This window comes from Prionailurus bengalensis, chromosome D1 (genome assembly GCF_016509475.1).
Source record: "Prionailurus bengalensis isolate Pbe53 chromosome D1, Fcat_Pben_1.1_paternal_pri, whole genome shotgun sequence".
NCBI lineage: Eukaryota > Metazoa > Chordata > Mammalia > Carnivora > Felidae > Prionailurus > Prionailurus bengalensis.
The window spans coordinates 6921569-6936887 of record NC_057346.1 but is presented as its reverse complement, the minus strand read 5'-3'; the positions used below and the strand labels follow the sequence as shown (position 1 = coordinate 6936887).

The window sequence follows — 15319 nt, the reverse complement described above, 5'->3', positions numbered from 1 at the left end:
TTCAATTTTCTTGTAACTCTTGTAATTGTTGATATAAAGGCAATACAGGACTCATAAAAGGGCTCTTACTAATATCAGGAGCGTTTCTGTAGCAGTGGTGTCATTACTTCCTTAGAAGTCGAGGGCATTGATTCATCAGGATTATTTTCATTGTATTTTATCCTTTCCATGCTATGAATATGTTTGAGAGGTAGGAGATCCATTTTCCAAGTTGGTTTACACTGCAATGACTTTCAACAAATTTGTAATCAGCTGATTACCCATTTTTCTCTTAGAGTATTTCCAACTTTTATAATCATGAATATCTAAAAGAAAGTTCTTGAAAAAATACTAAGTTTAGAGTGTGTGGGTGGCTCAGTCGGTTGAGTGTCTGACTTCAGCTCAGGTCATGATCTTGCAATTTGTTGGTTCAAGCCCCGCATTGGGCTTTGTGCTGACAATGTAGAGCCTGCTTCAGATTCTCTGTCTGCCTCTCTCTCCCCCTCCCCTGCTTGTGCTCTCAAAAATAAACACTAAAAAAAATCTTTGTAATATTAAGTTCAGCAATATTTACAAAGATTTATAAGTCTACAGTGAATATTCAAACACTACATATACCACCAGGAAGCATTTTGGGGTGGTTTTCAAATAACCTAACATTAAAATCTACTAGCAAAGTTAACAACCCTACTCAGAATCTGGTTTCAAAATTGTCAGTTGGAGGAGATATTTTGCTTCTAGAACTTCTCTTTTTCTTTTCTTTTTTTCTCAGCTCTAGGGTTAGAGGCTTAGGAGATATTGTGCTTCTAGAACTTATTTTTTTCTTTTTCTTCTCAGCTCTAGGGTTAGAGGGTTAGGGTTAGTTTATGTGTCTGGTATTTTGCAGTTCAGAGACTACAGAGGGTTAGGGTTATAGTTATGGTTATGGGTTAGGGTTAGGGATTAGGTGTGTACCTGGTTATCCTGCGGTTCACAGACCACTCAAGAGACTAAAACCACAGATTTCTGCCCGGGTGAGAATAGATAGACATAGCAGCCATCCACTGAGCTGAGGCAAGGAGGGATCGGCGGCTCAAAATACTCTAAATACCTATTCAGTCGGTCCTTCTGTTTTTATGTCTACTGTCACAACCATTTTCCGAAATACTACTAATACCTAAATGGGGTCTTCTCCAGGATAACTAGGCCGCTTTTCTCATAGTGTATTCAGGAAGCCACTCTTTTCACATCTCCAGTTAGGTTACTTTTAGGGATCTGAGTTAGGTGTTAAGTGTTAGATTCAGGTATTAGTGTATGTACGGGCCTGAGATTTTACAGCTCAGAGACCTCCCCCAGGAATAAAACCGTAGACCGCTGCTGGGGCCAGGGGTAGGGCTAGAGGTCCCCGCAAGGACTGAGTGCGGGGCACCGGGCTGGATCTGGGTAGCTGGCTCCCCAGCTGACCTGCGTACAAGCTGCCTGTCTGCTCCAGACCCCCGGCTCTTTAAGGGTCCGCTGTGCCCGCCTCTTGCTCACCGTTGTCTTCCGGGAACTAGCACCATGCCTGGCACACAAGACAAACATCTGAATAAAATAAATGAGTCTTAGCATGTATTTTCTTTTAGAACATTTTATTCAAAAACAGGGAACAGTGCAACAGGCTTTAAGAAATACATTCAATGGTACTAAAATCAATCTACGGAAAATATATAATTTCATTAAAGTGCAATTAAAATACTTGAAATGGCATATATTTCTAGATTTGAAGTCAGTATACTAGCTTTCTACTTTCTTAAAGAATTGCCTACTGTAACTAAGAAATCCACAGCTTTTCCTATTTCCTTCATACCGTATTTCTAAGTGCATATGTTTTAAGTATATACTGTAAGGAGAGCGGGACTGACCACAGAATGAGGCAGCGCTTTCTCTCCTTTAATCTAGACACGAGTGTTCAGTCTACAATCTATTAGCCTTTCTATTGGCTTTCATTGAGCAATTGGTGACGCCTAGATTCTTCTTACTTGAAAGCTTCTAAAGTCAGAGATTGTCCATTTACACTTGTACCTTCACTGTACTATATTCCGGTCTTGGACAGGTTACTTTTACTTTCTCTCAACTTCACTTTCTCCAGATGTAAACTGGGATAAAATCACTAATCTTCCAAGAGATGCTGCATATATTTCCGGTACTCAGCATGCAACAAATTGTATATTCATTTCCAGACAGTGTTCCTGTCAGAATCTTTGAGAAGCTTAATTCTACCGCCTGTGAATTAACTCTTCCTCCTACATTTGTTATCTGCAAATTTGGCAGACTGGACAAAGCCATTATAATAAGAATATGTGCAACAGGACAGAAAACTTACAGCATACCTCAAGGCACCTCGAGGCTGAAGCGTAGATTAATGTTATTCAAAGCTCTTTGTATGCATCGACTAGCAAGAATTGGCCACAGTTCATTTACCTATACTGTCATCTAGCTCATAATCTCTTACTCCATCCATGAAGATTCCAAGGCTTTCATAAAGACGTAAGTTTACTACATTCCCTCGATTCACTATAGTAATAAAACTTCCTATATATACCAAATTATTCATGTAGGCAGTGTATAAGACAAAGATACGTCAAGATTAAGTTGGTTATCTGAAATGCAAAATAATCATTTCAAGATGAGTTCTCCAGAAACCTAATCTGGAAGGAACTGTTCTTAACCCTGGTCACTCAGGATTCCCACAGAGAAAGCCCAGCTGAAGCTCACCTTACAAAATCACAAGACACACGAATCAACAGTCCGCCACATACGAGATTCAACAGACCTTACAAGCGCAGGAATGTGATTAATGTAGAGCTATCAGAGAGACTATAAGATTAGTGACAGAAAAAGAACAGAAAAGTTAAAAACAAGTGGATGTTAAAAACAAGTAACAGATCTGACGAATGATTCAGAGCTAAGAATGAAAAATTATTCCTGAAAAAAGAAACCCGATGAATGGTCTAAAAAGGAGATTATGCATGCTAACAAGAGAATTCATAAACTAGAAAAGGGATACAAGTCATCAGAGAAAGAGAAAAGAGCACAGAAGGGTTTCAAAGATGAAGAGAATAGAATGAGAAGGGCCAGTATACATTTTTAAAAAGAGAAACGATACCGTGTCTTTGAAATCTGTTCTCCATAACGTAACAACTTCACAATCTAGTAACGCTGAGGAATCTTCCTACTGAAAACCCAAATATGTTTAAGTACTAATTTGCTTTTAACGTTGATTATATTTTTTTCAATTTACTTATTTTTGAGAGAGAGAGAGAGAGAGCGTGCACGCAAATGGGCGAAGGGCAGAGAGAGAGGGAGACAGAGAATCTGAAGCCAACTCTATGCTCTGAGCTGTCAGCACAAAGCCCAACGCTGAGTTCAAACTCACAAACTGTGAGATCACAGCCTGAGCGGAAGTCAACGCTTAACCAACTGAGCCACCCAGGTGCCCCTCAACATTGCTTAATTTTATTGTAGCTTTACTATGATATATAAACGGTTACAATTGTAAAAGTTTTTTCCTTTTATAAATATCAAATAACTTATTCATACATAATACCTGAGAAACAAGTTTTAATTAAAAGCTACCTCAAACCTAGCAGTTTATTTCCTCTAATTCACTGTCAGTTATGTTCCTGCCCTTAAGCTGAAGCAGAAGTCAGTGGTTCTACTGCGAACAACACAAGTATGTACTTGGGAAGAAAAAATACATGTTCAGCCCAGAAGTACAGCATGAACGACACTTCTAAAATGTGAGAGAAGAGATTTTCATGGAGACTGTCGAGGCATCTTCTGGTGACCAAGGCAAGTATTAAACATTTTTTAAAAACACAGTACACGGTTCATTTGGTTGTACATTAACGCCTATTCCAAGTACGCCGGCTGCGTTAAAAATGAAGGCCGCGATGTCATTTCTAAAGGCTGAACCGCAGGGCGAGGCACGTGCTGCCTCACACCCACGCTTTCCATCCCGGGAAGAGCCGGCTGAGGTTCTTGGGGTCCATGGCCTGCTGTATGAGCAGATTCACCTGCCCCCTGACGCTGAGCACGGTTCCTTCCTCCACCCCTTTCAGTTTCTCTTGGAGCCGCATCAGGACGCGTTCGGCCACTTTGTTCAAACTCTGGTCGATGTCACTAAGGACAAACACAGAGGCTGCATGAGGCGGAGCGGGTTAAAGGGCCTTGGGTAGAGGAGGGTCTGAGCAGGCGACAGCAGGACTCACCCGAGACCGCGTCTGCACTCCTGGTCGTCTGCACTGGGAGTGGAGTGGAGCTCCGCGTCGTCCTCCGGCCTCTGCTGTAAATACAGAGCTTTCAAAGGATTCATGGTCCAGTCAAAGAGGGGATCGTACAGGAGGACCTAGGCAGGGAGAAGAACAATATGCATCTGGACGTGTATTTAGACACAGAAGAATCCGCGTGATAGAGGTAACGGAGGTCAAATGCATAGAGGTAGCAGAGGTCAAATGCTAGGCAGAGGGATGGAGGGGGGTGGAATGGGCCAGCCTATGGCAGGCACCCCCCCACCTCCTTGTGGAGGAGACCATGCGAGCACAATGCTCCGGGCTTCTCACCCCCCCAAACCATTCTTCTTGTGTAGGGGTGCCGAACTCCCCCCACCTGGAAACTGCTCTATTCAAGAGCTAAGGACTAGTCACTTTCCTCCTCCTCTCTCCTCCTCACTGCTATGGTCCTGGGCAAGGGCACCTGCTCTGCCCACCCCAGCTCCCCTCGGGCTGGACCCAGGCAGAAGTTAGGTGTGGGATGATTTTATCTGTACTATCCCAAACATTTTGATTTCTACCTTATTCTTAAGGCTTTTTCCTTTTCTCTCCATAAGTTTCAAATTTGGAGAAAAGAAAGGGTATACTTTATTAAAAACTCCTCAAAACCGAAGGTCTAGTGCAGTGTGGAGACAGATCTATGTAGTAGAATTTGAAAACCAAAACAACTGGCATGGCCAGAGCAAGGGACTTTAGGTCTTAAATTTTAGTAAATGAGGTCATGAGAGATTTTTGACCTTGGCAATGTAGAACAGCTAACTGCCCCTGCTGTTTATAAGCACAGACTTTTTTTTTTTTTTAATACTCCTTAGCAAAAATGCTTACCACACAGGTCTTAATAAGTGCAAACTCATTTCCAGGGGTGATGACTACAGAACTGTACCATTTTTTTGCTGCTTCGTGTTTTCTCAGTTCTGTGGGCTGCGACTATAAATTGCCTTTAGCGTTACATGTTCAATTCTAAGACATGTACTGATTCAGCAGTACCAAAATTGGCTCATCCATTTCATGCTTTCCACTGTTTTAAGCAACCCCCAGAGCCATTAAAAACCATAGGGGCACCGACTCTGAATATATGTGGTTTGTCTGCAAGTTCGAGGATTCCTGTGTGACATTAAGTTGGGCATTGACATGCTCTAGAGCTGAGGCATCCAAACCAGATTCACCCACACAAGGGAGGTACATTTTTTAAAATTCCAGTATACTTAAAACACAGTGTAAGATTAGTTTCAGGTGTAGGATACAGATATTCAATACTTGTATACATCACCCTTTGCTCATCACAAGTGTTCTCATTAATCCCCATCCCCCCACCCACTCACCTCCCTTCTGGTGACCATCAGTGTGTTCTCTACAGTTAAGAGTCTATTTCTTGGTTTGCCTGTTTCTTTTTTTTCCCCCTTTGCTCATTTGTTTCCTAAATTCCATATGGTATTTGTCTTTCTCTGAATAATTTTGCTTAGAATATACACTCTAGCTCCATCCATGTTATTGCAAATGGCAAAATTTTATTTTTTTATAGCCACGTAATATTCCACTGTATATATACATCACTTCTTTATTCATTCATCTACTGATGGATGTTTGGGCTGTTTCCGTAATCTGGCTATTGTAAATAATGCTGCTGTAAACATAGGGGCGCATGTATCCCTTTGAATTAGTGCGTTTTTTTAGGTAAATACCCAGTAGTGCAATTACTGGATCATACGGTGGCTCTATTTTTAACTTTTTGAGGAAACTCCATAGTGTTTTCCAGAGTGGCTGTACCAGTTTGCATTCCCACCAACGGTGCAAAAGGGTTCCTTCCCCCTTTCTCTGCATCCTTGCCAACATCTACTGGTGATTTTACCATTCTGACAGGTGAGAGGTGATATTTTATTGGGGTTCTGATTTGCATTTCCCTGATGAGTGATGTTGAGCATCTTCTCGTGTGTCTGTTAGCCATCTGGATGTCTTCTCTGGGAAAATGTCTATTCGTGTCTTCTGTCCATTTTTTAATTGGATTATTTGGTTTTTGGGTATTGAGTTTTATCAGCTCTTTATATATTTTAGATACTTACCCTTTATCAGATATGTCATTTACAAATATCTTCTCCCATTTAGTGGGTTGTCTTTTAGTTTTGTTGATTGTTTCCTTCACTGTGCAGTAGCTTTTTACTTTGACAAAGTCCCAACAGTTTATTATTTTTACATTTGTTTTCCTTGCCTCAGGAGACATATCTAGAAAAAAAGTTGCTATGGCCATTGTCAAAACAGTTACTACCTGTGTTCTCTTCTAGGATTTTTTTATGGTTTCAGGTCTCACAGGTTTTTAACCCATTTTGAATTTGTTTTGTGTATAGTGTAAGAAAAGGGGTCCCGTTTCTTTCTTTTGCATATTGCTGTCCCGTTTTCCCAACACCATTTGTTGGAGAGACATTCTTTTACCCGTTTTATATCCTTTTCGACTCTGTCAAAGATTACCATATAATTGTGGATTTGTATCTGGGTTTTCTATTCTGTTCCATTGACCTATGTGTCTACTGTTGTACCAGTACCATACTGTTTTGATTACTACTGCTCTGTAATGGAACTTCCAAGCCTGGAATTGTGATGCCCCCAGCTTTGCTTTTCTAAGACTGCTTTGGCTATTTGGGGTCTTTTGTGGTTCCATACGAATTTTAGGACTGTTTCTTCTAGCTCTGTGAAAAATGCTGGTGATTTATTAAACGTGTAGATTGCTTTGGGCAGTATAGACATTTTAACAGTATCTGTTCTTCTCATACATAAGCACGGAATGTCTTCTTCTTTCCTTGTGTCATCTTCATTTCTTTCATCAGTGTTTTATAGTTTCCAGAGTACAGCTCTTTCACCTCTTTGGTTAGGCTAATTCCTAGGTGTCTTATTTTTGATACAATTATAAAGGGGATTGTTTTCTTAATTTCACTTTCTGCTGCTTCCTTATTAGTGTATAGAAATGCAACAGATTTCTGCACATTGATTCTATATACTGTGTGTTTACTGAATTCATTTATCAGTTCTAGTCATTTCTGGAGGAATATTTTAGGGTTGTTATCTTTTTTGGCACCATGTCACCTGCAAATACTGAGTTTTACTTCTTCCTTACCAATTTGAATGTGTTTTCTTTCTTGTTGTCTGACTCCCATGGCTAGGACTTCTAGTGCTGTGTCGAATAAAAGTGGTGAGAGGGGCCATCCTCATCTTGTTCCTGATCTTATTAGGGGGAAAGCTCTCAGTTTCTCACTATTGAATATGATGTTTCCTGTAGGTTTTTCACATAAGGCCTTTATTATGTTGAGGTATGTTCCCTCTACACCTGCTTTATTGAGGGCTTTTATGATGAATGGATGTTGTACTGTGTCAAATGCTTTTTTCTGTGCCAACTAAAATTATCATGTGGTTTTTCCTTTTATCGATGTGAGGCATCACGTTGATTGATTTGCAAATACCAAACCTACATCTACATCTGTTTGTCAGAGATACTGGCCTGTAGTTCTTTTTATGGTGTCTTTATCAGGGTGATACTGGCCTCATTGAATGAATCTGGAAGTTTTCCTTCCTCTTCTATTTTTTGGAATAGTTTGAACAGAATAGGTATTAACTCTTCTTTAAATTAACAGTCTTTAAATGTTTGGTTGAAATTGTCGGTGAAGCTGTCTGGTACCAGACTTCTGTTTGAGTCGATAATCAAAAAATCCCAACAATTTTCATTGCCGGTAATCAGTCTGTCCAATTTTTAAATTTCTTCCTGCCTCAGTTTTGGTAGGTTATGTTCCTAGGAATTTATCCATTTCTTCCAGGTTGTCTAATTTGTCTAATAGTTTTTCATAATAATTCTCTTATAATTCGGTGTCTTTTTTTTTTTAAGTAGGCTTCATGTGCAGCGTGAGCCCAACGTGGGGCTTCAACTCAAAACCCTGAGATCAAGACCTGAGCTGAAATAGAGTCGGATGCTCAACCAGCTCAGCCACCCAGGTGCCCCCAATTGTTTGTATTTCTGTAGTGTTGGTTATTTCTCCTCTTTCATTTGTGATCTTGTTTGAGCACCCCCCTCCCTTTTTTTTTTTTAAATGAGTCTGGCTAGAGGTTTATCAATTTTATTGATCTTTTTAAAGAAATAGCTCCTGGTTTCATTGATCTGTTCTCTTGTTTTTCTTAGTTGCTATTATCATTTATTTCTGCTCTAATCTTTATTTCCTTTCCTCTGCTGGTTTTAGGTTTTGTTTGTTGTTTTTTTCTAGCTCCTTCAGATGCAAATTTAGGTTGAGATTTTGAGGTATTTGAGTATTGCTATATACTTCCCTCTTAGAACTGCCTTTGCTGCATCCCAAAGATTTTGGACCATTGTGTTTTCTTTTGTTTCTTTGATCTCTTGGTTGGCCCATTCATTCCTTAGTTACTTAATGTCCATGTATTTGTGGTCTTTCCAGATTTGGGGGTGGGTGGGTGGATTGACTTCTAGTATCCTAGGCCAGAAAAGATGGATGGTATGACTTCAGTCTTTTTTAATTTCTTAAAACAGAAATTTGTGGCCTAATATATGATCTGTTCTGGAGAATGTCCCATGTGCACTTGAAGAGGATGTGTAATCTGCTGTTTTAGGATGGAATTTTTAGATATATCGGTTTAAATCCATCTGGTCCAGTCGGTCATTCAAAGCCACTACTTCCTTGTTGATTTTCTGTTTGGATAATCAGTGTGAATGGGATGTTTAAAGTCTCCTTCTGTTATTATATTACTGTTGATTAGTTCCTTTATGTTTGTCATTAACTGTTTTACGTATTTTGGTGCTCCCTGTTATGTGCATGCTTACAATTATTGTATCTTCTTGTTGGACTGTCCCCTTTATTATTATATGGTGTCCTTCTTGGTCTGTTCTTACAGTCTTTGTTTCAGAGGCCATTTTGTCCGATAGAAGTATTGCTACTTCTGCTTTCTCTTGACATCCATTTGCGTGATAAATGTTTCTGCACCCCCTCGCTTTCAGTCTGCTTGTGTCTTTCTTTAGGTCTGAAATGAGTTTCTTGTAGGCAACATATAGATGGGTCTTTTTTTTTTTTTTTAATCTACTCTGTCACCCTCTGTCTTTTGATTGGAGCATTTAGTCCATTTATATTCAAAGTAATTACTGACAGATATGTAATTGCTATTTTGTTATTTGTTTTGTGTTGTTTTTGTGGTTTTTCTCTGATCCTTCTCCTGCTCTTTCATGGTTTGCTAACTTTCTTTAGTAATTATAATTGGATTCTTTTCTCTCTACTCTTTGCATATCTATTAGAATTTTTTGATTTGTGGTGACCATTAGGCTTATATATAATATTTTCATATAGCAGTCTATCTGAAATTGATGGTTGCTTAAGTTTGAACCCATAGGGAGGTACATTTTATTAATCAACCAAAAGAAATGGAGGCTTCTACTATTATAAAAAGCCTGTAAGTTCTTCTTGGGCTGAAGAAACATAAATTATTTCAAATTCTAGGGCTTCTGTTGGAGTCACAGTTGCCAACTCTGAAATCAAGGAGGAACCAGAGTATTTCAAAAATTGACTTTAGTCTTACTATCAGAATGGAACACAATAAAGGGACACAGCCTGATTAAGCTAGAATAGGGTTTCTCAGTCTCGGCATTACTGACATTATCGGGCTGAACGCTTTGTTGTGGGGGTGTCCTGTGCACTGAAGGAAGTTCAGCGGCATCCCCAGCCTCGACCCAGTACAGGTTGGTAGCTCATAAAAACCACAAATGTTCCTGCCCTATCCCCAGAAGTATGGTTTGAGTATGGTCAGCCTCAACATTTTTTTAAAAGGAGTGCAGGTGATCCTAAAGTACAGCCGGTCTGGCACCACCAGGTAAAGGAATAAAAGCTGAAGACTCTAAGTAAGGGAGGCTCGCCTATACTCTGGCCCCCACGTTGCCTTGTGGAGGAGATACTACTACCTCTTGCTCCACACACCCTTCTCGCCAGCATGGTGAGTGCCTGCTCTAGGTACACAATTTTGTCCTGGGTAGAGCTGGTGTCACAGGCACTGGAAATCTGCTTTCCTTCCTTCCCTTTCTGCCTGATCAACATGAGTCAGTGACTAAATGGTTCTGAACCTGGGCAGGAAAAAGGAGATACGACTTACTGATTTCTCTTAAAACTCCAACGGAAACCATTCTGAAAGCAAGTAATGCCATAGGAGAGATCTAAGACGTCAAAGTGCTGATTTATGAATTAAAGACTAGAGATTACTTATACTGCTGTAAAATGCCCAGAAATTTGAGAGGACTGGAGGCATTTCTAAACCATGATTTACTCATTTATGCATCCCACCCCCCTCCTGCTGCCCGGCATCTTCCCACCACATAAAAATGAAGCACCGATCCTCAAACCAGTCACCTTCTAACAAGATCCACAGTCTCTCAACAGAGATTTCCTTAGAATCCGCCTTACCTCCACGATGGTCAACAGGGTTTCCTGAGAGCTTCTCATAACCTCCATGGTTTTCTCACAGCATCTACAAACACGTTATAAATAGGGATTTTGTTACACAACACTGTTTCCAACATAACTTCATCTGTGTACATTCACGTATACCGTGCTGAGATTATTCTTGTTAATAATTCCCAAATTAGTACCTCAAAGAGCAGAGTACTGGGCAGACTGTTTTCAGTAAATGTTTTTGAAAGGAATAGAAGTATGTAGGTGAACGTAAGCTAAGCATTATAAGGATAACACAGTACTACTATGAAACATTTCTCTGTCCTTGATTATTGTGGTAATTTTTAGCTCTAAATTTTAACGAGAATCTACTCTATTAAAAGCGGAGTACACGGCCCAATGCTGGGAAAACTATGGGGAACTGCGAGGTGCTCTCAGCAGGAACTGGTACATCAGACACTCCTTCAGCACAGGTTATAGGCCCGACAATGAGCGCCCAACGGAGTTCTGGGCAATAACAAGAGAGTTCACTGGGGCAGAGAGAGTTCACCGGGACAGGGGCTTTAAAGGTGGAGGCTACTGCTTCCAGAGGGGGCTAGGAAGGAGGTTAATATGTCCTGTGAGGTGAGGTCCCGGATGGTCAGAAGGAAGGGAGAAACTATTACTCTTTCTATCTCAGGTTTCTCCTTTCTACCAATAAAGCACTGGAACATAATTTAGCAGTGAATTCTATAATCTACAGAAATCAATCATCCAAATAATTTTGACACCAAAAGCCATCTGCTTTACCTATCTTTTTAAACACCTTTTGCGGGAGGCAGGCAGGGGATGGGCTACATGGGCAATGGGGACCAAGGAGGCCACCTGTGATGAGCACTGGGTGTTGTAAGTGATGAATCACTGAATTCCAGTCCTGAAACCCATACTACACTATGTGTTAACTAGAATTAAATAAAAACTTAAAAAAAAAAAAAACCGATTATGTTTAATGTTAAGGGATTATAAGTAAAATTCTGTTTCTCTCAAAAAAACCCCCAAAACAGGCCGGTGGTCACCAGAGGTGGTAGGTGGGGGAAGGGACAGGGAGGAAGGTGGCGAAAGGTACAAACTCCCAGGTAGAAGACAAGTACTAGACACGGCAAGTACGACAGGAGGACACCAGTTAACACTCTAGTTCACCCTCGAACACAGCTGTGTGATAGAAGAGGGAATCTTAAGAGTCATCACAAACTTTTTTTGTCTTTTTCTGTTCTTCTTTGCTTTTTATAGTATTGGTATGGGATGATGGATGTTAGCCGAAGCTACTGTGATCATTCTGAGCATTCTCTCTCTCTCTCTATATATATATATAAATCAAACCATCATGCCGTGTGCCTTAGACTTCTACAGTGATGGATGTCAGTTATTGTTTAATACAACTGGGGAGAAAAAGAAATAAATACACACTTACCTTCTGAAGACCCCTTCAACACCAGTAATGCCCATCCCATCCACAATATCTCTGGTGAGTCTGAAAGGAACCGTCTCAGGAGTAGGCAGGATTTTACCCTGTTCAAAAGCGACTCCTAAAGTCAACAGTACAGCAGCGTTAGGAGCTTCCCTCCTCCTGTGTGGCACGTGAGCTGTGCATACATCCCAAATAATCTGTCACCGACAGTCCAGAGCACCAGAACCCACAGTGGTTTATTCTCTTTCTGCTCTGTTTGCCTAGGAGGTGCACCTCAGATTGAAAAAGCGTAACTACTCTAGACATTAGAGAAGTTCCAGATTAAACAGTGATTTTTTTTAAATGAAATAATGATGGATAAGATTTAAAATGCAAAACATACTATGTATGTAATCTTAATTTATATTTCTTTATTTAAATATACACAGGGGGACCTGGGTGGCTCAATCGGTTAAGTGTACAACTTTTTTTTTTTAATTTTTTAATGTTTTATTTATTTTTGAGAGAGAGAGAGCGTGCGAGCAGGGGAGGGGCAGAGAAAGAGGGAAACACAGAACCTGAAGCAGGCTCCAGGCTCTGAGCTGTCAGCACAGAGCCCGACACGGGGCTCGAACTCACGGACTGTGAGATCCTGACCTGAGCTGAAGTCAGATGCTTAACCGACTGAGCCACCCAGGCACCCCTAAAGTTTTTATTCTGAGACAGCTATAGATTCATATTCAGTTGTAAGATACAATACACAAAATACAAAATTTCTCGTATACCTTTTATCCACTTTCCCCCAATGGAACAGCTTACAAAACTATATAGTACAGTATCACAACCAGGATACTGACGTTGATCGAATCAAGACACAGAGTATTTCCATCACCACAAGGATCCCTCGTACTGGCCCTTTTATAGCCACCCACATCCTCCCGCGGCCTATCACCGCCCACCCTGTGCTTCCAGCAATCACTACTCTTTCGTAATAAATGCATTCTGGGGAAAACCACATAATATCCTTGATCTCCTCTATTCTAATGGAAATCAGCCTTACTCTCTCTTGGCAAACCACTTATGTGGCTACTACAGAACTTGTAATTTCCTAAGACTACACCCTTTTACAAATCTTAAATTCCACACTAAGTGAAATCTTTTCTTTTCCCTTGTCTACCTCTGCAGCTGCTCAGCGACATGCGGCCTTCACTCGGCCATATTTCGTGTCTCACCATTCCCGCAAACTCGTCTTCATTCTTCACCCCTCCGTATTTGCTCTCTCTCCTGTCCGGATGATCCTTGCTCGCTCACTCTAAGACCTGCCTTAAACGTCCTGTTCTAGAAGAACCACCCGTTACGCCAGCAATCAGCCAGTCCCTCCTGCACATGCTGATGCTATCTGAAACATCTCCTGCTGTGGTGTATCTATCTCCTTCTCACCTGTAATAAGCTGGGGGCAAACATCATTTCTTATGACACCGTATTTGTTAAACAGAATAAAGACACATTTCTCATCTTTCGCTACTTACCTAAATCTATGTGTACGAGCTCTGCGGACTGCTCATTTATCAAGATGTTCTGTACGTGTCTATCACCAAGTCCAAGTATGTAACCGACTGGGAGAAAAAACAACCTGAGATCACTGGTATCTATTTCTAGAACACATTTAGCCACAATGTCAACTAATACCACCACCACATGACTTTTTAGTGTAGAACATTTAGCCTAAAGGCAGATATGTATATAACTTGCCACTTTGTGTTTTAAGTCAAGTCTTGCCAGCTATTTTCATTTATACTGCATTTTACAAATCCTAGATGATGTGCTTAAAAAAACAAAAAGCTTTGCCTTTACAAATAAGCATACATCTAAAAATATTAGTACATACTTCCAAAATTAGTGTGGTTAAAGTCGAGACCCATTATGTGGCAAGGTCAAAGCAGTATTATATGCATTCGAATATTTTACTCAGTATACTTTTAAAGTGAGAAGCCTATGGGTAAATTCTTCATTCCTCAGTGAAACTTTCTCCCCTGTGATGAATTACATTTCACACAAATTAATCATTAATTCATTTCATCAGATATCTATCCAGGAAAAACTGCATTTCTGTTTTTAACATAGATGATGGCATGCATGAATGCTTTTAATCCAATGAAAAAACACCGTGCGGTATTGCGGAAGCAGTGAATAGGGTTGTATGTGTAGCCACATTAACTGGCTCTACTTTCTTGTTTATAAACTAAATTAGCTGAATCAGATTAGAGATTCTCAGTGTGGAAAAGAAGAGGGTTTTGTATTGCCTAGAACTTTTTCAAAACGTACATGCCCTGCCCTCCTGGAGTGTGGTACCTAAGTGTTGGAGGAATGGTCTTTATTACTTTAACATCAATAGATTAAGAAATCTCTGGTGTTCAACATGAGTTTTCACAGTTTAGGATTTTATTAATTGCCCTATCTAGCTATTCCAATCTCTTACCAATTAAAAAAAACAAAAAACAAAAAACAAAAAAAAAAAAACAAAGCCAAAATACGCATTTGTGGCATATTTAAATATATACCATGATTTCCAATGCAAAAATAAAATTCTATTAAGCAGATTCAATTACTGCGTGATATTAGAGATTCTGTACAGAACAACAACAATAATTAAAGGAGACAAGTTAAATATAGTTATTATGGGTTTTATGATTTTCCAAAGAAAATGTGAGAAAACAGTGTATCGAGGGAAGGGAAAATACACCATATGCACTATGCAACAAAGAGGAATGACCAGCCTGGTCTCTCTTCCTTAGAGGAGAGGAAGCCTTCTGCGCAAAAGCTCGCAGGAGCTACACTTAGAAGCTGAGAATCAGGGTGAACCAGAAACGAGATCTCACGATGAGGATCGCCCAGCTGACAGCCACCACCACGGCCGCCCCCCTGGAGCTCAGAAAGCACGAGTGCTGCATCTGCCCGAGTGTGTGAGAAGCTTACCGATAGAAGAAGTAGCCACACTGCGCGTGTAAGCCAGTCGTTTCTCGAACCAGACAGCCGGGTCCAAGAATTTTTCCATGCAGAAGTAACGGAAAACCGGTTGAAAATTTTGGCAGATATCCGTGAAGGTTTTATATTTCTCTTCGAAAGACTTCTTTTGTACATCCTTTTGAAAGACCCAACATAAAACTTTCTCAACGCTGTGTTCAACTACTTTCAACACC

At 40.3% G+C, this 15319-nt stretch overlaps 1 protein-coding gene across 4 annotated transcripts in view; it reads right to left on the bottom strand.

The window, feature by feature from the left end:
• Positions 1-1572: 1572 nt before the first annotated feature.
• ATM (ATM serine/threonine kinase) overlaps positions 1573-15319 on the bottom strand; it is a 130113-nt gene continuing 116366 nt past the window's right edge. For all 4 annotated transcript variants that reach the window (XM_043579252.1, XM_043579250.1, XM_043579253.1 and 1 more), the window contains 6 exons: positions 15096-15261; positions 13649-13735; positions 12144-12258; positions 10706-10769; positions 4212-4348; positions 1573-4122 (listed from right to left, as the gene is read on the bottom strand). In XM_043579252.1, coding sequence (XP_043435187.1) covers positions 3939-4122; positions 4212-4348; positions 10706-10769; positions 12144-12258; positions 13649-13735; positions 15096-15261 — 753 coding nt within the window. In that variant the 3' untranslated portion in view covers positions 1573-3938. The remainder of the gene's footprint in view (positions 4123-4211; positions 4349-10705; positions 10770-12143; positions 12259-13648; positions 13736-15095; positions 15262-15319) is intronic.